At 45.5% G+C, this 22,835-nt stretch overlaps 3 protein-coding genes across 6 annotated transcripts in view; 2 read left to right on the forward strand and 1 right to left on the reverse strand.

The window, feature by feature from the left end:
• The window catches only part of LOC116938979 (uncharacterized), a 101,068-nt gene that overhangs the window by 46,186 nt on the left and 32,047 nt on the right, over positions 1-22,835 (reverse strand). The window lies entirely within an intron of this gene.
• Positions 14-3,523, forward strand: LOC116938982 (desmin-like). Its single transcript, XM_032946785.2, has 3 exons — positions 14-1,122; positions 1,567-1,691; positions 2,140-3,523. The coding sequence occupies exons 1-3, from the start codon at positions 85-87 to the stop codon at positions 3,176-3,178; spliced, it is 2,202 nt and encodes a 733-aa protein (XP_032802676.2). The 5' UTR covers positions 14-84; the 3' UTR covers positions 3,179-3,523.
• LOC116938980 (uncharacterized) lies at positions 12,055-22,751 on the forward strand. Its single transcript, XM_076061134.1, has 3 exons — positions 12,055-13,123; positions 13,865-13,989; positions 14,190-22,751. The coding sequence occupies exons 1-3, from the start codon at positions 12,083-12,085 to the stop codon at positions 22,312-22,314; spliced, it is 9,291 nt and encodes a 3,096-aa protein (XP_075917249.1). The 5' UTR covers positions 12,055-12,082; the 3' UTR covers positions 22,315-22,751.

Genomic DNA, 22,835 nt, shown 5'->3' on the forward strand with positions numbered 1-22,835 from the left:
TTAAGGGGCGAGATGAGCAGAGGAGGATAGCATCAGCTCAAGAGCCGGCATCGGACTGCAGCAACCTCCTCCAGCACAGCCACCATGAGCTACGCAGGCTCAAGCATCAGCAGCTCCTCCCGACGAACATACGGGGACACGCCTCACTCCAGCAGGCGGCTCCAGAGCATCTTCTCTGGTGGACTCCGATCATACTCGTCAACCAGACTCGGAGGCGAGCGCTCGGGCTACGGCAGCCTCGTGCATGGCTACAGCATGCCTGCTCTCAACTACACAGACAGTCTTGACCAGATCCGCCCCAGCGGGCTCACAGGAGACGCCATGCAAGCTCGAGTCAACGAGAAGCATCTCCTGCAGGATCTCAACGAGCGCTTCTCGGCCTACATTACCAAGGTACACGACCTCGAGCAGAACAACAAAGACCTGGACGATCAGATCTCAGCACTCAAACAAAGGCAGTCGGGCACCACCCGCAGCGGGATCAACGATGTCTACGAGTGCGAAATCAAAGAGCTCCGAGAGCTCATTGAACACATTAATGGAGAAAAGACATCCGTGCAGATGGAGCAGGAGCGTCTGGAGGAAGATATCAAGAAGCTCGAAGAGAAATGCGGTCAAGAAGTTCGTCTACGCAGTGATGCTGACGAGCTCTTTAAGATGTTCAGCAAGAACATAGACGCCGCTTCTCTGGTGCGAATGAGCAATGAGAAGCAGATACAGGCTCTAGTCGATGAGATCGCTTTCCTCAAAAAGAACCACGAGGAGGAGATGGACCAACTTATGGCGCAGATCAAATCCTCCACCGTCTCGGTGGAGAAGGTAGACTACGAAGAGGCCGGCATCGCGGAAGCCCTGCGTGAAATCCGCGGCAAGTTTCAGCTCAAAGGGCAGGTTGAGGGGGCGGCAGAAGAGCGCTTCCAGTCCAAGTTCAAGGAGCTCACGGAGGCAGCGGAGCAGAACGACGAGGCCCTGCGATCGACCAAGGAGGAGCTCTCGATTTATCGTCACAAGCTCAATGAGCGAAGCACGGAGCTGGACGCACTGCTGGGAACCAGGGATTCACTCGAGAGGCAACTGAACGAGATGGAAGAGAGGCACCAAATCGATGTGGGCAACTTGCAGGTAACTATAGCCCTCCCTCAACCAGCACTGGTTTTGTGCCTCATTTGTGAAAGACATGACATTCAAATACCCCTTTAAAGTCCCTTAAAAATAGTCAGGTGACGCTGTGGCAAAAACACACGACTCGCAAATTAAAATCGCGGGTCAACAGAGCCCATAGTGAGAAATTGAGAAGAGTTTTCTTTTCATTCGCCTGGTTTCCATAATATAAAGACTGGAATTTGACACGTGGTTCTGAATTGCTGACAGAGGAATGCTGCCCCCATGCCCCGTAGATCTGAGAAACATTTTGTATGAATCAGTTCCCTTGCTCAAGAGCCATTTTGGTCTCAATGCCACTTGGGTGGTTTCAAACAAATGCCTTTAGAGAAGTGGTCCCGGGCCACATTAACCTAAACAGTGGAGCTCACACGGTGGTGCCCGTTCCTCCCACACCACCTATAGGACGTGATGGAACAGCTACAGGGGGAGCTGCGCGACTCCAAGTGGGCGGTGGCGCGCCGCCTGCGCGAGTACCAGGACCTACTCAACGTGAAGATGGCGCTCGACATCGAGATCTCTGCCTACAGGTGAGGGCTGTGCCCACCTACCCAGTGCTCACCATCTGTGTACATGCAGTCTATCAATAATTCGCCGTATGCACGGCAAAGTTACACTATGATTAGAGTGCGCTGCCACTCCCAAGTCTGGTAACCAACTCGGCGCTTGATTGCTCCAGTCTACAGTGTTTGATATATGGAGTAACCTAACTGGCCACTCCCATAATAAATTGACATTTCAACCACTAGCTCTAGGCTGTCAATGAAGACCAGTGCGATCTGGAAACTAAGTATTAATTGGAAACCTGGTTCACAACAATAACTTGCTACAAAAAGTGATATCGCACGACTCCCTGGATTCTAATTTGGGGTGTTTAAGTTCCAGATACTGTTCACATGAAAACATCGGCTTCCTAAGCCAACCAGTCACCTCCTAAGATCATTGGTTTAATTGCATTATGGTGTGTTTTTCCTACAGGAGACTTCTGGATGGAGAGGACTCGCACTTTAGCAGCGGCAGCCTGAGCTTGGACTCAGCAAGGTCCATTTACACCCACACACCCAAGGCCAAGTCCCAGGAGGAACCGCCTAGCAAGGAGAAAGAGGCTAAAGATGAAGCAGAAGAAACCGAAGAGGACGCCCGAGCTGATGGCAAAGAATCTGAAATAGACAAAGCTGCAGCTGAGGAGAAATATACGGCAGCATCCAAGGCAGTGGGCATTATAGTTGAAGGTCCTGATAGAGTCGAGGCTGAGGAAAAGGCTGAGGAAAGTTCCGTGGCTATTGCTCCACCTGAAGAGGAGAAACATAAGGGGGATGGTGCCGAAGAGGAAATGGAGGATGAAAAGGTTGAAGATACAAAATCCAAAGCTGAAGACAAAAAGGAAGGCAAAAAAGAGGATGCAAGTGAAGATCTAGAAGCACACAAAGAGGAACAGGAGGGAAAGAAAGTGGAAGCATCGTCCAAAGATAAGGCTGAAGAACAAGCACCGAAAGCTGCTGAAGACGAGACTGAGGAAGCACCAGCAAAAGAGGCAGTCGAGGATGCAGAGAGTGACAAGGCAGAGCCTGAAGCCAAAGAAGGTGGCAGCGAATCCATCAAGGAAGATGATAAACCAGCCAAGGATGAAGAAAGTGAAAAAGAACAAGGCAAGCCTGAAAAGGAAGATACAACGGTCCCACAAACAGTGGATCCAAAGAAAGACACAGAGTCAAAACGTGCCCTCAAGATCCTTTCCTTCAAGGTTCAGCCGATAGCTTCTGCTACAAAAAAGACGGTGACGAAAGACGAGGTGAAAATTACTCAGGAGGAGATAACCTATGAAGAGACGACGGAGGAGACCTTCCTCTTGACCAAGACAGTTCACCACAATCAGGAAGTCGAGGTAGAACAGATAATTAGCTCTGAGCCCGAGATGGAGGAATACGAGGAGATAATCGAGGAGACCGTAGTTTCCACGACCAAGAAGGGCGACCACGGCAAAGCCAGATCCGCATCGAGGTCATCCCACAAGTGAAGCCGACAACCCTTAACAAGCACCTTCCCATGATCTACAAGGAACCACGAATTGAACACCACCTGAAACTCGCATTCAATGTTACCCGCCCCGCATTGTGCTCTGCACATTAGCTGTATCGTGTGCCAAAGTACCTGTGGCTAATAAAAGAGTGGCATGTGTTAAATATTTCCACGAATGTATACAAGACAAACATTAAATCGGCAAAGGCCGTTTTGTGTCCAGATGCTTGCAATGGAAAAGGACAATAGGAAATTAGCAAAGTATAACAAGTGTTGCTGTTATGACATGGTAATGCTGGAGGGCTGATGCTTAAAAGAAAATAAATGAAATTTGCTGCACACATTCTTTGACTCCAGACCTCAATTTAACACCACGACCTTGTGATCATGGTTCACAACTGGGTATATTTAAGGTGAGACTGATATTTTTTCACAACTAACCCCCGAGCCAACTGATTATGCACGGTTAAAATGTTGCTAAATTTAGTTAGTCGTTTACACAAGAGTGCTCAGAACGTTTTAAAAATGGCAATTACCAAGAAAATCCCAACAAAAACTCAATGTGAGAAGAAAGTATGCCACACAAAGTTACCATTGCCATCAAAAACGATAGCTTCTTAAAATTTTATGTTTCGGGCAACACCATGAGTCTCAATATAAAATCAAGTTATTGCTTTTACTACATACAATACAAGAAAAACTAAAATGTTAATCTTATACTGTCATAAAAACTAATTTAGATGGTATACAAATTGTACTGCATTAATATTTCTCGTATTCCATCATATATGAATACTATATTATTGAAGAGGTTAAGTTGTTAATTTTTTTTAAAATCAGCAGTGGCATGGCCAACTTCCACCTCAAGATGACCATGAAACTTCCCCGTTAAGTTTGTTTCCCCCCCTACATTGCCTATTTTCCCCATTTTTATTTTGAAATTTAAGTTACCCACTTCGTTCCCAGGCATGGTACACAAAGCTCACTTTCCCTCATGCCCAGACTTTTTCTGACATATCACAGAACTACAAATCATGTGTTGAACAAACATCATTGACACTCCAAGATGGTAACAAAAATATATAATTTATGGCTAACTATTTCACGTAATAATAGGGTTTTTCCCCTTTTTTCTGGCAACAAAACTGAAACCTTTTTACAAGGATTCATGGCTGCATTAACCACAATACCTGCAGTCAAAATGCAAACAAAAAAACATACTATGATAATATATGCATCGTCCTTGAAACTGATTGGTCCATACCAAGGGACGGCTTTCTTTTGAGCCTCGACCCAATTGGTGCTCGACCAGATAACGCCAAAAGGCATACAGCTCAAAGACAATGCACTATCAAAGTAATGAGGGCTCGGGGTGAGCATCTACATCATTAGACCTCCTTTGCCAGTACCAAATGTAATAAGGGTTTTTCCCCTTTTTTCTGGCAACGAAACAGAAACCTTTTTACAAGGATTCATGTCTGCATTAACCGCAATACCTGCAGTCAAAACACAAACAAAAACATACTATGATAATAAATGCATTGTCCTTGTACGCCTTATGGTGTCATCTGGTCAAGCACCAATTGGGTCGAGGCTCAAAAGAAAGCCGTCCCTTAGTGTGGACCAATCAGTTTCAAGGACAATGCATATATTATCACAGTATGTTTTTGTTTGCATTGACTGCAGGTAGTGGTTAATGCAGACATGAATCCTTGTAAAAAGGTTTCAGTTTTGTTGCCAGAAAAACCCCTATTATTACATTTTGGTACTGGCAAAGGAGGTCTAATGATATTTCACGTAACATTTGAGTCCTTTGCACTTTATGGATCTCATACCATAGCCACTCTTTCAGCAGCAAGTTTCTCACATTAAAACTTGTGGATGCACTCATAATTGTTTTTTGGGTCATATCGTGTCAGTAAAAGTGTGGTAAACCCTTTCCAATCAACACAGCCAATGAATAAAGTTGTCACATGAACAAAAGTGTCAATGTATTACCAGGACGTCAGAGGGCAATGTCACGAAATTCAACAACTGGGCAAAATGTTTCGCAGATATTTACAATCAGCATCATCAGAAAGTTGCCAGAATTGTGAAAATGTCCTCCAGTCTTTGGCCTTAAATGGGGGTGTGATGTCATCAATGTGCACCCACTCAAATCATGGACAATAATCCATATTTGCACACATCTGATTTGATGATGAATTAGTCCGGTTATTCAAATACAGGGCGTTTAAAAAAGATGGACCCGATTTGAAATCGATATATCTCTGCAACCACGAACCGCCCATGAATGAAACTCTTACCACTTGAAAGGGCGGGGCATAGAGTTTCACATGATTACCGCTAGATGCCGCTCCCAGCACACAAACAGCCCCTAGCCTCAGTCATTCGCAAGACACACTGCCTCAACGGTCACACAGGACCCCAAGACTTGGCGCTAGACTCTTGGCCCCCAAGATCCCCAGACATCACACCCTGCGGCTTTTTCTTGTGGGGATAGGTCAAAGACTGTGTTTTTGTGCCACCAATAGCGACTAATCTGGATGACCTCAAAAACAGAATCATGGCATCGGTGACTTCAGTGGAAGAAGACACTTTGAAAGGCATTTGGGACGAATTAAATTATCTTCTCGATGTTGTCCGTACAGCAGGTGGAGGGCACAGAGCATTTATAAAATGGTTAATAAAACTTAACTCATTAAACCGTTTGTAACTTTTCGTGTAATTGTAACATGTTGCCATCGTGAAATATACTGCTTTGAAATTGGGTCCATCTTTTTCAAACACCCTGTATCATCAGCATCGAAGACCATAAATAATTACGTCTCAAAAAATTGCAACACTGCACTAACACGATAAAAATATGAAGTTTAAGCTATTTACAGCTCATGAAGCAAAGAGTGATGTATCCATTGCATAGAACATTTTGTAATGATTTGATTAACCAGGAAAAACTAAATATATTCAATTTCTGTAATCTCTTGAGTATCCATTTTGTAGAAGTACAATTATAAAAAAGTATGAATGATAGCATTTATAATGCAAAGTCCCCCAGGGGCACTTTACAATAAAAACCAATAAAAAATACTGCCCAATCAATCTGGCTCCAAATAAGCCAACTCAAAGGTTTTAAATTGTAAGCATTGATTGTACCTACAATCCTTGCACCACGAGAATAATAATAAGAGTCATTGTGGAGAATACCGTACTATATTAGAAAGCAAAACAAATCCTGACTGGATTCATGGATGGGCAAGGTGTGCTCACATGTGGTGGTGACGTCATCCGCATCCAAAAGTACCGAGCTGGGTTCGTCAAGCCTCCCACCCACCCCCCCCCACCCACTATCCATGTGTAGGAAAGCGAGGTAACTAGTGATTGGTCTCAGTTACAAACAGCTCGGCGTCGAGCGGACAAAGCGTCTTTGTTATTCTAAGGTCCTTGAGCAACTACAGAGTGTTCACTAACCAGGGTCAAAGCCATCCCGTGGTGGCTGAGTGCATCTGCAACATTTTTTTAATACACTTTAAAAGATGGCAAGTTTGTCATTTGTCAGGTCTTTGCCCAGTTCAGGAACTCCCTGGTCTTGGGGATTAGGTTTTGAAAGTTGGTTGAGTCACTATGGCCACCAGTGATAGCCAATATTTTCATGGAGAAATTTGAATCAAGACGCCATCCAGACTTCCACCCTCAGACCTTCCCTGTGGAAGAGATATGTGGATGACACTTTCGTCATTTGGCCACATGGCCTCCCAGCTCTGAACCTTTTCCTACACCACATCAATTCCAGACATCCTGCCATCAAATTCACCATGGAAGTGGAGAAAGATGGCAAGCTACCATTCTTAGATGTTCTGTTTGAGAGGAGACCTGATGGCTCATTGGGGCATTCTGTCTACAGGAAACCCACCCACACAGATTCTTACTTGAAACCTGATTCCCACCACCACCCAGCCCAAAAGAATTCTCTCATCAAAACTTCATACCATAGGGCTTATTGCATTTCGGACCAACACCACCTGACCAGTGAATTAAAACATGTACACGTGGCCCTCAAAAGGAATGGATACTCTGACCATACCATCCGCCAAGCTGTTTCTCCCTCCATACTGAAACAACCACTTGATACTCCGGTCAAAACTATCACACTACCATATATAGCAGGTGTTTCAAAAAACATTTCCAAAATTCTAAACAAACACAAGATCCAGGTCCGGTTCAGTACAGTACACAAAATTCGTGATGTGATCCCATCCGTGAAGGATGTCATTCCTGACTTACAGTACCCCGGGGTTTACAAATTGAGTTGTACCTGCGGTGATTGCTATATCGGGGAGACAAAGCGACATGTCTCTGACCGAATTCGCGAGCACAAATCAGATTTGAAACACGGCAGAACGAATGCTTCTGCCGTAGCTGATCACTGTTACAACGCTGTGGGTGATCACATTATAATTGTCTCCGATACCAAGGTTCTTTGCAAACCCACGGGTTTTTATCAGAGATTTGTTCACGAGGCAATTCAGATCTACAAACGCAGACACAATTTCAACCGAGAAGATGGTTTCAAATTAAGCAACCATTGGAAAGATGTTCTAAATCGAACCAAACATTAAACTAATTTTCAATGGTACAGTATATTTTTCAAATAGTGGTACCCCAAACTTTCGCAGCTCTTAAAAAATCCCTTTTCACACCACCATCAACAGGTAAACTCCCCCTCCCCCCCGCGCCAACCGGCATGTTCACCTGCATGTACACCACCTCTACACCGTTCTTCATGCTAAGTCGGGCAATCAAATGCTAATTTTTATGCTAATTCCTTTGTCAAGGCACTGTTTCTTCACACACAGCTTAAAGGTCCGCGGTCTGAGCGTGGCTGTGTTTCACTCCAGCGCTGTCCTCGAGACAGCCTGATCCCTTCACCTGATGAAGGCCGCTTGTGTTGTGGCCGAAACGTCGTGATTTTTGTTTTATTTTTTTACCTACGTGACTTTACCGAATAGAACCAAAGAGTATGGATCCTTGCAGTCACGAAAGCTTTAAATCTAGAATTAAATCTAGAGCTGTTGTATTGACACAAGAGGATTAAAATCAGGTGGCAATTTGATAAAACGTCCAGGTGAGGGTGCTGCCGAGCCCAGATATTTCCTGACGAGGATTGAAAAGGATTGTGAGGGCCAAATGGGCGATGTGCTGCAGCGCTACTGGTTGACGCTGGAGGCCCCTCAGCCACCACTCTGAACCTTCTGAGATTTACCTGGAAAATGTATTAAAATGATTCACCCTCTTCAGAAGTAGCTTCAACCAATGAGAAACATTCCCCTTCCTCTCTAGCTCCTTTCAGAACTCCCAGATCATCTTACTCTGGCAAGGGGGTAGGGTCCCTCTTGCTGGCTAGTTCCAGTCTCCTGGCATAGGTCTTTTACACTAGCCGCAATCCTTAGCTGCATTTTGCCCTCAAACAAGGGCCCTACCAGCAGCGCATGAGCCTATTCCGGGTTAATTTCACCTTGGAAAAGCAGATGGGAACTGCCCAATGGCTCCGACCTGCCTTTGTCTCTCGGGGTCTCTCCTGGGAGGTCAATGGGTAAGTATGTTGCCGGCCCCAGGGGGGCCCATTGGATACCCCGCAATGCTCCCCTTGGCCGCCGCTATCCTGACCACAGGGCGTCCACAACTCAAAATCAAAAGAATCAGAATCTTTACTTAAACTGGAGGAACCCAATGGGCTAGGAAGTTATTTTTCACACATGTACACGGCTGCTTGCGTTGTGGCCGAAACGTCGTTAGAATTGTATTTTATTATGTTTTATTTTCATTATTTTCCTTCTACGTGACTTTACCAAAAGAACCAAGAATATGAATCCCTGCAGCTTTAAATCGAAAAGTGTCCAGTAGTCTCACAGATGTCAAACTCCTCCAGTCAGCCCACCCAATGCAGCCCTCTCCTCGGCTTGCATCTGCAAAGCGCTGGAGCGGCCCATCCTAGCACTCCTCACACTCGGCGACTGTCGCCTTATTTACTATAGGTGACTAGACGTCCCATATTAAACAATTTTGGGCACTATTGGCCTCCCAAGTAAAGCACTAGAAAACAAACTGAGAGCCAAGCCCACACATCTAAAACATAATAAATACATTCTTCACTATGAATATAACTTTATGGGTGCCAGGTACAGGATGGTGTTCATGTACTATTGCTATTTTTTTCCAGGTAATGCCCACTGAGCTATATAGCCACAAATGATGGCTCAGTAAAGTTGCCTATCATGTGAACAAATTTCAAGCAACCAAATACTCTAAACGCACATTTCTAAATGTGGAGGGAAAAACCGGTGGACCTGGAGAAAAACCCACGCGACCACGGGGAGAACATGCAAACTCCAAACACAGGCGTTAGGGTCGGCATGGAACCAACGACCTCCTGTATACCTGGCGAGATAGTTAACATATTGCCACCGTGGGGCCCTCTCACCATTGTGGGGCCCTCTCACCATCGTGGTGCCCACATTTATAGTTGTATTTATGCTGAACTTCGTTTGCATTGTGCAAAGCAAACCGTGCTAACCGGAGGTGTCAGTTGGGAGTGTGATGGTGACTGCAGTTTGAATAAACCACTGACCAAAAAGCCATTTGTTCTGCCTTAAAAGCCTTGAAATGTCGGGATATGAGAGGGCGGCAGACCCACAACACACGCCGCTCATGGGAGTTGCTAATGGCCGATAGGGCTTCCATCCTAACCTTGATTGCTGACACCACCATTTTTAATTCTGTCACTAGAATCCTGGCTAAATCTGCTACAGGACACTCCATGAGTGGATAAGGCCACCAACAATGAACTGGCTTTGGAGACGGGCCCTTTTTAACATGAGGTTTGAGCGAACACTTCGATGGGTCCTTTACTGGCTATTCTGTCTGGTCACTGATGCTAAGTCCTCAGGGTATAAGAATTCCTTGCAGTCTTCAAAGTCTTTGTCAGCCTCTACAGGTTTGCCAAGCTGGATCCTTAAAAAACACATATTTTGGGACTAAACAACAAGCTAGCTGATTCTCTTCAGTGACAACCCAGTGTATGTCTCTTTTATTTCATCTGTAAGCAACTATAAGTTATGGATGACTGAAAAAAATAGTGATCACCCCTAAAATGTGTTGTTTCAAAGGAACAATTGAATCACATTACACACAAGTTTGCCTGTGAGCCACACCCTGGGCACTAAAGAAAGGTATGTTGCTTGCTACAATTATTTTATTCTATGCTTTGCTTTTATTAACTGAAATCAACAGGGAAGTACATCTCTAGGACTCATCCTTCACCCCTTAGGCCACGTTGATTCCTCTATGCCACATCATCTTACCAGTTAAGTCCACTTCTTTCTTTACTCCCGAGTACCCACCCTCCTTCCCCTTTATGCCCCCCCCCCTTGCCTCACCCTTTAAGCCCCACCCCTTACTGATAAGGACCCGTCGATTCCTTTTTAAACCACTGCCTCCTTACTCCTTATGCTCCCCCCCACCTCTTACTACTTCGGGAACCATCCCTCTGTATGCACCGCTTCCTTCACACCTTGGGTGCAAGCCCACTAAAGCCTTAGGGCCCTGTCATCCCTCCCCGATTTAGGCCCCATCTCCTCTTCCTCAGTCAAACTCTGCACAATCCATTTTAAAAGCGATTGACATTCCAGTAAGGTTAAGTGTTACTATTTGGAAATGTTATATCCATTGATTTCCACAGATTTTTTTTAGTTAGATCGCGTAAATATAAATGTGTCGTTTAACCCGCCACCACCCGACAAAGCCAACTCGTAAGGGGTTTGTCACGTAAACAAAACGTGGCAATTTGTTACTAGTACAGCACATCGGTGTGTTGAGAGTAAACCCACAACATTTACAATTCGAGTAAGACGTTTCGCCAGTAATTACAACTAGCATCTTCAGGCGACAGCCAACTCTGGCTGTGTCGAGTGCTGGTGGATTTAACGACACATTTATGCGATCTAACCCAAAAACCTCTTATGAATTACATCCGAGTTGATCAATATTGTTCACTGTTTTGCAAAGTGAAGGCTGCAATTTGAAGTAATGTTTTGTTAGCCAGCCTCTGCATTTCTCCTTCACGAGATTTTGCACATAACAGGCAGTGCTGACATATGTACAGCATAAACCACTGCACGGCAAAATCTTGCGTAAAACAGGAGTCACACTTAAGGACGAAAATTACAAAAGCTGACTTAACACTTTCTAAAATCAATCACAGCAAGCAAGTGGCTTTTCATGTCATAATTTCCTGATTAGTATTTTTGTAATACTTAAAAAAAACATGAAATTGCACAGAAACAAAAGCAAGTGAAAGCTGAAATTTTAGAAGGTCAATAAAAGACAAGCCCTGGTCAATATATCCAATGTCAACCAAAAATGTTTGGTGGGGTCTCCGTTTATATAACTGGTCTGCATACGACAAACTGAACACAAAGCATGTAAAATATATTCCTAATTTGTCCAAAAAAACAATGCAAAAGCTTCCACTGATTAAAAAATTATTCCATCAGAACTGATGACTAATATGAAATCACAAGTATATAAAATGGAATTTTTTTTAAAACAAAAGTATCATTACATTAAAGCCTTCACAAATATCAATTCCAAACATAGCTTCAATGTAAAAAAAAAATCAATAGTTGCAGAGTGCAGCAACAACGGGCCAGACGGGTAAGGCAGCCAAGAAATGAGACTGCATTTTTTAGAGCCGCAATCTGCCTACAGGTGTGATGCGGCATGAGCTGTGACATTCTGCTGCGCTCAGCATAAACCGTGTATTTAAGGGGCGAGTTAAGCAGAGGAAGACAGCAGCAGCTCCGAGCCCGCATCGGACTGTAGCACCTCCTCCAGCACCGCCACCATGAGCTACGCCGGCTCAAGCATCAGCAGCTCCTCCCGACGAGCTCACGGGGACGCGCCTCACTCCAGCAGGCGGCTCCAGAGCATCCTCTCCAGCGGAGTCCGATCATACTCGTCAACCAGACTCGGAGGCGAGCGCTCGGGCTACAGCGGCCTCGTGCATGGCTACAGCATGCCTGCTCTCAACTACACCGACAGCCTCGACCACAGCCGCCCCATCGGGCTCACAGGAGATGCCGTGCAGCAAGCTCGAGTCAACGAGAAGCAGCTCCTGCAGGATCTCAACGAGCGTTTCTCGGGCTACATTACCAAGGTACACGATCTCGAGCAGAACAACAAAGACCTGGACGATGAGATCTCAGCACTTAAACAGAGGCAGTCTGGCACCACTCACACTGGCATTAACGATGTCTACGAGTGTGAAATCAAAGAGCTCCGAGAGCTCATTGAACACATTAATGGAGAAAAGACATCCGTGCAGATGGAGCAGGAGCATCTGGAGGAAGAGATCAAGAAGCTCGAAGAGAAATGCGGTCAAGAAGTTCGTCTACGCAATGAAGCTGACGAGCTCTTTAAGATGTTCAGCAAGCACACAGAGGCTGTGCCGCTGGTACGAATGAGCAATGAGAAGCAGATACAGGCTCTGTTCGATGAAATCGCTTTCCTCAAAAAGAATCATGATGAGGAGGTGGAGCAACTTCTGGGACAGATCAAATCCTCCTCGGTCTCAGTGAAGAATGTAAAATATGGAGAGCCCAGCATCGCAGCAGCACTGCGTGATATTCGCGGCAAATTTCAGCTCAAAGGGCAGGTTGAGGGGGCGGCAGAAGAACGCTTCCAGTCCAAGTTCACGCAGCTCACAGAGGCAGCGGAGCAGAACGAGGAGGCCCTGCGATCGACCAAGGAGGAGCTCTCCAAGCACCGTCACAAGCTCAATGAGCGAAGCACGGAGCTGGACGCGCTGCTGGGAACCAGGGATTCACTCGAGAGGCAACTGAGCGATATGGATGAGAGGCACCAGATCGACATGGGCAACTTGCAGGTAACTATAGCCCTCCCTCAACCAGCACAGATTTGTGAAGAAAAAAGGTTTGACAAGAGGATTGACCCTCACAAATTACCAAATATACACGTCCTTTATTTAGGCATGTGAAACCATGGTGAGATATTATTGAGAAATATATGGGTGGCCATAATAGGAGGGGATATTTATTTTGTAGTTTAGTAGCAAATTTTATTTGTAATATGGATCTCAAAATGCAACAATTTCTCTGGGCTATAGGCTCGAGACTCATTCAAAAAACATTGTATAGAATTGAGAATTGGAAAAATAACGTAATACATTGTTTACTATAGTAACTCAAATTATTATAGGATACATACGTTTTAAGTATACAATATATAATTCTCAGTGCAATTATAATGGTTATCATTGTGTAAAAGCTCATCCACCAGCCCATAACACCAGTCGCCAAAATCACTACTTAACTAAGTGCATCACGCAGAAGCGACTCAATGAGGTCAAAGTCAGCTGAAAGCAATACATTTAATTGAGATATCTTAACCTAGGAGGTCCGTGGGATAACAAATCATCTTCGAATGCTACTTGCACTAGCAAATGCACTCTTCCAATCAACGCAATTCTTGCAGCTTAAAACTCTGGACAATGAGTCTTCAGCTGTTCAAATGGCTGCTTTGGCACAAAACACCATTCAAAGCTTACGTTAAATGTGCAGTGTCCGAGCTCACGGCGGTGCCTCCGTTCCTCCCCCACCAATGACAGGACGTGATGGAACAGCTACAGGGGGAGCTGCGCGACTCCAAGTGGGAGGTGGCGCGCCGCCTGCGCGAGTACCAGGACCTGCTCAACGTGAAGATGGCGCTCGACATCGAGATCTCTGCCTACAGGTTGCTATGGGTTCTTGGGCAACGTTCCCTGCATCCCATAGGTCACGGTGCAATTGCAGCTGCTGCCACACTGAACAGCTATAGTCTGCTCACACTCCCCCCCCCCCCCAACCATTAATAACAGCCTGTGCACAATGACTACAGATAATTTTACAAACACCCCTCCTCCAACAATGGCTGTTCTCTCCGTTTTCATACAGGACACTGCTGGATGGGGAGGAGGCTCACTACAGCAGCGAAATGCCTAGGGCACCAGTCACAAGCACTGCACCGCGCGTATCCAAAGCGGAGGCCGACGAGGAGCAGAGCCGCGAGCCAGACACAAAGCTGCAGGATAGCGCAAGCGAGCAACTCGCGGAAGACACGCAAGTGCTCCCCACTCTCAGAGTGGAACAAGCTGAAGAAACGCACGGCGAAAAAGTTAAAGAAGAGGTCGAGGCTGAGAAAGTCGAAATTGAAGAAACTGTTAGGGAAACAGATGCTATAGCTGACATTGGGGAGAGAGGTGAGACTGAAAGTGATACTGAAGAACAAGAAACTGAAGCCACAGAAGGTGAGCCACAAGAGAAATCTGCTGTAAAAACGCAGGAACAAACAACTGAAGACATTTCTGAACCAGAGGCAGAAGATGATGAAGCAGAAGATGAAGTTGAGGAAACAATAGACGGAATAGCAGCAGGTGAACATGAACCTGTGACTGAAGAGGGCAGTGAAGAGGAAACCGTGGAAACCAAACTAGATGCTGCTGACGATCAAGAGGTTGAAACAGAAGACGAACTTAAAGAGGAACCTGACATAGAACAGAAACAACAAAAAACTGAAGTTGAGGAAGGTGAAACGACCGAAGCTATCGAGGAAGCTGTTACTCCAATCGAGGAAGACGTTACTGAGACCACTGTTGCACCAGCAGAGGAAGAAGATATTGAGAACAGAGTCACACAAATAAAGGAAGAAGTTAAGCCCATCAAGAAAGCTGTAACACCAACCAAGGAAGAAGCTAAGCCCACCAAGAAAGCTGTTACACCAACCAAGGAAGAAACTAAGCCAATTAAGAAAGCCGTGACACCAACTAAGGAAGAAGCTAAGCCGATTAAGAAAGCTGTTACACCAACCAAGGAAGAAGCTAAGCCAATTAAGAAAGCCGTGACACCAACCAAGGAAGAAGCTAAGCCAATTAAGAAAGCCGTGACACCAACCAAGGAAGAAGCTAAGCCGATTAAGAAAGCTGTGACACCAACCAAGGAAGAAGCTAAGCCGATTAAGAAAGCTGTGACACCAACCAAGGAAGAAGCTAAGCCGATTAAGAAAGCTATCACACCAACTGAAGGAGAATTTGAGCTCATTAAGAAAGCTGTCACACCAAGTGAGGAAGAAGCTATTGAGGAAGCCGCTGCACCAACCGAGAAAGAGGCTAAGCCCATCAAAAAATCTGTCACACCAACCAAAGAAGCTAAGCCCACCAAGAAAGCTGTTACACCAATCAAGGAAGAGGCTAAGCCCATCAAAAAATCTGTCACACCAACCAAAGAAGTTAAGCCCACCAAGAAAGCTGTTACACCGACCAAGGAAGAGGCCAAGCCCATCAAGAAAGCTGTCACACCAACCAAGGAAGAAGCTAAGCCCATCCAGAAAGCTGTGACACCAACTGAGGAAGACGCTATTATGGAAGCTGTTGCAGTAACAGAGGAAGCTGTCGCACCAACCGAGGAAGAAGCCATTGAAGAACCCGTCGCACCAACTGATGAAGAAGCTATTGAGGAAGCTGTTGAGGAAGCTGTTGCACCCACAGAGGATGAAGCAAAGCCCATCAAAAAGGCTGTTACACCAACCAAGGAAGAAGCTACACCCATTAAAAAAGCTGTCACACCAACTGAGGAAGAAGCTATTGAGGAAGCTGTCACACCAAGCGAGGAAGAAGCTATCAAAGAAGCTGTGACATCAAGCGAGGAAGAATCTATCGAGGAAGCTGTTTCACCAACAGAGGAAGAAGCTATTGAAGAAGCTGTCGCACAAACTGATGAAGGTAAGCCCATCCAGAAAGCTGTCACACCAACCAAAGAAGAAGCGAAGCCCATCCAGAAAGCTGTCACACCAACCAAAGAAGCGAAGCCCATCCAGAAAGCTGTGACACCAACCAAGGAAGAAGCTAAGCCCATCCAGAAAGCTGTGACACCAACCAAGGAAGAAGCTAAGCCCATCAAGAAAGCTGTCACACCAACCAAGGAAGAAGCGAAACCCATCCAGAAAGCTGTGACACCAACCAAAGAAGAGGCCAGGCCCATCAAGAAAGCTGTCACACCAACCAAGGAAGAAGCGAAACCCATCCAGAAAGCTGTCACACCAATCAAAGAAGAGGCCAGGCCCATCAAGAAAGCTGTCACACCAACCAAGGAAGAAGCAAAACCCATCCAGAAAGCTGTCACACCAATCAAAGAGGCCAGGCCCATCAAGAAAGCTGTCACACCAACCAAGGAAGAAGCGAAGCCCATCCAGAAAGCTGTCACACCAACTGAGGAAGAAGTCATTGTGAAAGCAGTTGAACCAACTGAGGAAGCTGTCGCACCAAGCAAGGAAGAATCTATCGAGCAAGCTGTTTCACCAACAGAGGAAGAAGCTATAGAAGAAGCTGTTTCACCAACAGAGGAAGAAGCTATAGAAGCTGTTTCACCAACAGAGGAAGAAGCCATCGAGCAAGCTGTTTCACCAACAGAGGAAGAAGCTAAAAAAGAAGCTGTTTCACCAACAGAGGAAGAAGCTATCGCACAAGCTGTTTCACCAACAGAGGAAGAAGCTATAGAAGAAGCTGTTTCACCAACAGAGGAAGAAGCTATCGAGCAAGCTGTTTCACCAACAGAGGAAGAAGCTATCAAGGAAGCTGTTTCACCAACAGAGGAAGACGCTATCGAGCAAGCTGTTTCACCAACAGAGGAAGAAGCTATAGAAGAAGCTGTTTCACAAACAGAGGAAGAAGCTATCGAGCAAGCTGTTTCACCAACAGAGGAAGAAGCTATCAAGGAAGCTGTTTCACCAACAGAGGAAGAAGCTATCGAGCAAGCTGTTTCACCAACAGAGGAAGAAGCTAAGCCCATCCAGAAAGCTGTAACACCAACCAAGGAAGAAGCTAAGCCCATCAAGAAAGCTGTTACACCAACCAAGGAAGAAACTAAGCCCATCCAGAAAGTTGTAACACCAACCGAAGAAGCTAAGCCCATCAAGAAAGCTGTTACACCAACCAAGGAAGAAACTAAGCCCACCCAGAAAGCTGTAACACCAACCAAGGAAGAAGCTAAGCCCATCAAGAAAGCTGTTACACCAACCAAGGAAGGAACTAAGCCCATCCAGAAAGCTGTAACACCAACCAAGGAAGAAGCTAAGCCCATCAAGAAAGCTGTAACACCAACCAAGGAAGAAGCTAAGCCCATCAAGAAAGCTGTTACACCAACTAAGGAAGAAACTAAGCCAATTAAGAAAGCCGTGACACCAACCAAGCAAGAAGCTAAGGCCATCAAGAAAGCTGTTACACCAACCAAGGAAGAAGCTAAGCCGATTAAGAAAGCCGTGACACCAACCAAGGAAGACGCTAAGCCGATTAAGAAAGCCGTGACACCAACCAAGGAAGAAACTAAGCCGATTAAGAAAGCTGTTACACCAACCAAGGAAGAAACTAAGCCGATTAAGAAAGCTGTTACACCAACCAAGGAAGAAACTAAGCCGGTTAAGAAAGCTGTGACACCAACCAAGGAAGAAGCCAAGCCCATCAAGAAAGCTGTCACACCAACTGAGGAAGAAGTCATTGTGAAAGCAGTTGCACCAACTGAGGAAGCTGTGACACCAAGCGAGGAAGAATCTATCGAGGAAGCTGTTTCACCAAGAGAGGAAGAAGCTGTCGAGGAAGCTGTTTCACCAACAGAGGAAGAAGCTGTCGAGCAAGCTGTTTCACCAACAGAGGAAGAAGCTATTGAGGAAGCTGTTTCACCAACAGAGGAAGAAGCTATCGAGCAAGCTGTTTCACCAACAGAGGAAGAAGCTATTGAGCAAGCTGTTTCACCAACAGAGGAAGAAGCTATCGAGGAAGCTGTTTCACCAACAGAGGAAGAAGCTATCGAGCAAGCTGTTTCACCATCAGAGGAAGAAGCTATTGAGCAAGCTGTTTCACCAACAGAGGAAGAAGCTATCGAGGAAGCTGCTTCACCAACAGAGGAAGAAGCTATCGAGCAAGCTGTTTCACCAATAGAGGAAGAAGCTATCAAGGAAGCTGTTTCACCAACAGAGGAAGAAGCTATTGAGAAAGCTATCGCACAAACTGATGAAGAAGCAAAGCCCATCCAGAAAGCTGTTACACCAACCAAGGAAGAAACTAAGCCCATCCAGAAAGCTGTAACACCAACCAAGGAAGAAGCTAAGCCCATCAAGAAAGCTGTAACACCAACCAAGGAAGAAGCTAAGCCCATCAAGAAAGCTGTTACACCAACCAAGGAAGAAACTAAGCCCATCCAGAAAGCTGTAACACCAACCAAGGAAGAAGCTAAGCCCATCAAGAAAGCTGTTACACCAACCAAGGAAGAAACTAAGCCCATCCAGAAAGCTGTAACACCAACCAAGGAAGAAACTAAGCCCATCCAGAAAGCTGTAACACCAACCAAGGAAAAAACTAAGCCCATCCAGAAAGCTGTAACACCAACCAAGGAAGAAACTAAGCCGATTAAGAAAGCCGTGACACCAACCAAAGAAGAAGCCAAGCCCATCAAGAAAGCTGTCACACCAACTGAGGAAGAAGTCATTGTGAAAGCAGTTGCACAAACTGAGGAAGCTGTGACACCAAGCGAGGAAGAATCTATCGAGGAAGCTGTTTCACCAACAGAGGAAGAAGCTATCGAGCAAGCTGTTTCACCAACAGAAGAATACGCTGTCGAGGAAGCTGTTTCACCAACAGAGGAAGAATCTATCGAGGAAGCTGTTTCACCAACAGAGGAAGAAGCTATCGAGCAAGCTGTTTCACCAACAGAGGAAGAAGCTATCGAGGAAGCTGTTTCACCAACAAAAGAAGAAGCTGTCGAGGAAGTTGTCACACCAACCAAGGAAGACGCTGAGCCCATCAAGAAAGCTGTAACACCAACCAAAGAAGAAGCTAAGCCCATCAAGAAAGCTGTTACACCAAACAAGGAAGAAGCTAAGCCCATCAAGAAAGCTGTAACACCAACCAAGGAAGATGCTAAGCCAATTAAGAAAGCCGTGACACCAACCAAGGAAGAAGCTAAGCCAATTAAGAAAGCCGTAACACCAACCAAGGAAGAAACTAAGCCAATTAAGAAAGCCGTGACACCAACCAAGGAAGAAGCCAAGCCCATCAAGAAAGCTGTCACACCAACTAAGGAAGAAGTCATTGTAAAAGCAGTTGCACCAACTGAGGAAGCTGTGACACCAAGCGAGGAAGAATCTATCGAGGAAGCTGTTTCACCAACAGAGGAAGAAGCTATCGAGCAAGCTGTTTCACCAACAGAGGAAGAAGCTATCAAGGAAGCTGTTTCACCAACAGAAGAAGCTATTGAAGAAGCTGTTTCATCAACAGAGGAAGAAGCTATCGAGGAAGCTGTCGCACAAACTGACGAAGAATCTAAGCCCATCCAGAAAGCTGTGACACCAACCAAGGAAGAGGCCAGGCCCATCAAGAAAGCTATCACACCAACCAAAGAAGAGGCCAGGCCCATCCAGAAAGCTGTCACACCAACCGAGGAAGAAGTCATTGTGAAAGCAGTTGCACCAACTGAGGAAGATGCCACACCAAGGGAGGAAGAAGCTATCAAAGAAGCTGTGACACCAAGCGAGGAAGAATCTATCGAGGAAGCTGTTTCACCAACAGAGGAAGAAGCTATTGATGAAGCTGTCGCACAAACTGACGAAGAAGCTAAGCCCATCCAGAAAGCTGTGACACCAACCAAGGAAGAGGCTAAGCCCATCAAGAGAGCTGTCACACCAACTGAGGCAGAAGTTATTGAGGAACCTGTTGCACCAACCGAGGAAGCTGTTTCACCAACAGAGGAAGGAGCTATAGAAGAAGCTGTTTCACCAACAGAGGAAGAAGCTATCGAGCAAGCTGTTTCACCAACAGAGGAAGAAGCTATCGAGGGAGCTGTTTCACCAACAGAGGAAGAAGCTATCGAGCAAGCTGTTTCACCAACAGAGCAAGAAGCTATCGAGGGAGCTGTTTCACCAACAGAGGAAGAAGCTATCGAGGAAGCTGTTTCACCAACAGAGGAAGAAGCTATCGAGGAAGCTGTTTCACCAACAGAGGAAGAAGCTATCGAGGAAGCTGTTTCACCAACAGAGGAAGAAGCTATCGAGGAAGCTGTCACACCAACCAAGAAAGACGCTGTGCCCATCAAGAAAGCTGTCACACCAACCAAGGAAGAAGCTAAGCCCATCAAGAAAGCTGTCACACCAACCAAGGAAGAAGCTAAGCCCATCAAGAAAGCTGTCACACCAACCAAGGAAGAAGCTAAGCCCATCAAGAAAGCTGTCACACCAACCAAGGAAAAAGCTGAGCCCATCAAGATATCTGTCACACCAACCAAGGAAGACGCTGAGCCCATCAAAAAAGCTGTCACACCAACCAAGGAAGAAGCTAAGCCCATCAAGAAAGCTGCCGCTCCAACCAAGGAAGAAGCTCCACCCATCAAAAAAGCTGTTGAGAAATTGGTTACACCAAGTGAGGAAGAAGCCATCGAGAAAGCTGTGACACTAACCAAGGAAGAAGCTCTTGAGAAAGCTGTGACACCAACTGAAGACGAGGACATTGAGCAAGCTGTGACACCAACCAAGGAAGACGCTATCGAAAAATTGGTTACACCAACCAAGGAAGAAATTCCTGAAAAAGCTGTGACACCAACCGAGGAGGACCTTGAGGAAGCTGTGACACCAACAAAGGAGGACGCCACTAAAGAAGTTGTTACTCTAATTGAAGAAGTGGTTATCGATAAATCTGTTACACCAACTGAGGAAGAAGCTCTTGAGGAAGCTGTTACACCAACCATGGAAGAAGCTCCAGAGAAAGCTGCGACACCAACAGAGGAAGACGCCATCGAGAAAGCTGTGACACCAACCATGGAAGAAGCTCCAGAGAAAGCTGCGACACCAACAGAGGAAGACGCTATCGAGAAATTGGTTACACCAACTGAGGAAGTCGCCATCGAGAAAGCTGTGACACCAACCATGGAAGAAGCTCCAGAGAAAGCTGCGACACCAACAGAGGAAGACGCTATCGAGAAATTGGTTACACCAACTGAGGAAGTCTCCATCGAGAAAGCTGTGACACCAACCATGGAAGAAGCTCCAGAGAAAGCTGCGACACCAACAGAGGAAGACGCTATCGAGAAATTGGTTACACCAACTGAGGAAGTCGCCATCGAGAAAGCTGTGACACCAACCATGGAAGAAGCTCCAGAGAAAGCTGCGACACCAACAGAGGAAGATGCTATCGAGAAATCGGTTACACCAACTGAGGAAGAAAATATTGAGGAACCTGTTACACCTACCAAGGAAGAAGCTATCCAGGATGCTGTTACACCAACCAAGGAATATACTAAGCTCTTAAAGAAAGCTGTGACACCAACCAAGGAGAACGCAAAGGTCTTCAAGAAAGCTGTTAAACCAACCAAGTTGGATACCAAGCCATTTAAGAAAGCTGTTACACCAACCAAGGAGGAGGCCAAGCCCTTCAAGAAAGCTGTTACACCAACCAAGGAGGAAGCCAAACCCTTCAAGAAAGCTGTTACACCAACCAAGGAGGAAGCGAAGCCCTTCAAGAAAGCTGTTACACCAACCAAGTTGGATACCAAGCCCTTCAAGAAAGCTGTTACACCAACCAAGGAAGATGCCAAGCCCTTCAGGAAAGCTGTTACACCAACAAAGGAGGAAGCCAAGCCCTTCAAGAAAGCTGTGACACCAACCAAGGAAGATGCCAAGCCCTTCAAGAAAGCTGTTACACCAACAAAGGAGGAAGCCAAGCCCTTCAAGAAAGCTGTTACACCAACTAAGAAGGATGCAAAACCCATAAAGGAAGATGCTAAACTTATCAAGGAAACTGACAAACCCTTGAAGGAATCTGTAAAACCTGCAAAGACTGCATCGACTAAGCCCAAAGGACAAGGAATAAAGGCCAAGGTTCCTCAACAAACAGTGGAGGAACCTGTCGTAAAAGAATTACACGACAAAACCACAGAAAAAACCATCGTCTCAACCAACGAGGTTCACAAGTTGGCTACGGTGGCAGCAGAGGCCATGAAGACAGATTCTGCACCAAGCCTGGGAACACCCACGGATGAGTAAGGGTGATTATTGAAACCAGTGCCTACCTACCACCAAGGACAATTGAGCAAGCCTACAGATGTGTGAATGTGTCCCCGAAGGGAAGTGATAATGAACATCTCAAAAGCCATAAATAAAATCCAAACCTTAAGACTCATCACAGTTTAAAGTGTAATATGAAGCGAATGGATTATAGTGCTCTGTATTGGTATATCTTGAATAGTGCCTTTAACAATTAAGAATTACGAAGCACTTTAACATGAAAAAGAATATAAAATATATACAAATGAATGCTATGTTGAATGAATGAAATTATTAAACGTTGCTTGCTAAAGTTATAAAAATGAAAAATGACTTGAGGTCTTAAAAGTATATTATTATGTTGAATTGATTGCAGTTCAGTATTGACAAATGTAATAATTATTTGAATAAATGAAAACTGCTACAGCAATGCAGAACCTGAATGTTTGTCATTTTTTATTATGAGGTAATGTATGCAATACAAGTGCGGTAACAGAACATGCGGCACATCTCTCAACAGT

Source organism: Petromyzon marinus, chromosome 5, assembly GCF_048934315.1.
Source record: "Petromyzon marinus isolate PM22_M1 ecotype Great Lakes invasive population chromosome 5, UKy_Petmar_22M1.pri1.0, whole genome shotgun sequence".
Lineage (NCBI taxonomy): Eukaryota > Metazoa > Chordata > Hyperoartia > Petromyzontiformes > Petromyzontidae > Petromyzon > Petromyzon marinus.

Coding starts and splice junctions, on each gene's coding strand:
- LOC116938982 (XM_032946785.2), top strand. CDS start 85: ATGAGCTACGCAGGCTCAAGCATCAGCAGCTCCTCCCGACGAACATAC. Junction 1,123..1,566: donor TCGATGTGGGCAACTTGCAG/GTAACTATAGCC, acceptor CACCACCTATAG/GACGTGATGGAACAGCTACA. Junction 1,692..2,139: donor ATCGAGATCTCTGCCTACAG/GTGAGGGCTGTG, acceptor TTTTTCCTACAG/GAGACTTCTGGATGGAGAGG.
- LOC116938980 (XM_076061134.1), top strand. CDS start 12,083: ATGAGCTACGCCGGCTCAAGCATCAGCAGCTCCTCCCGACGAGCTCAC. Junction 13,124..13,864: donor TCGACATGGGCAACTTGCAG/GTAACTATAGCC, acceptor CACCAATGACAG/GACGTGATGGAACAGCTACA. Junction 13,990..14,189: donor ATCGAGATCTCTGCCTACAG/GTTGCTATGGGT, acceptor GTTTTCATACAG/GACACTGCTGGATGGGGAGG.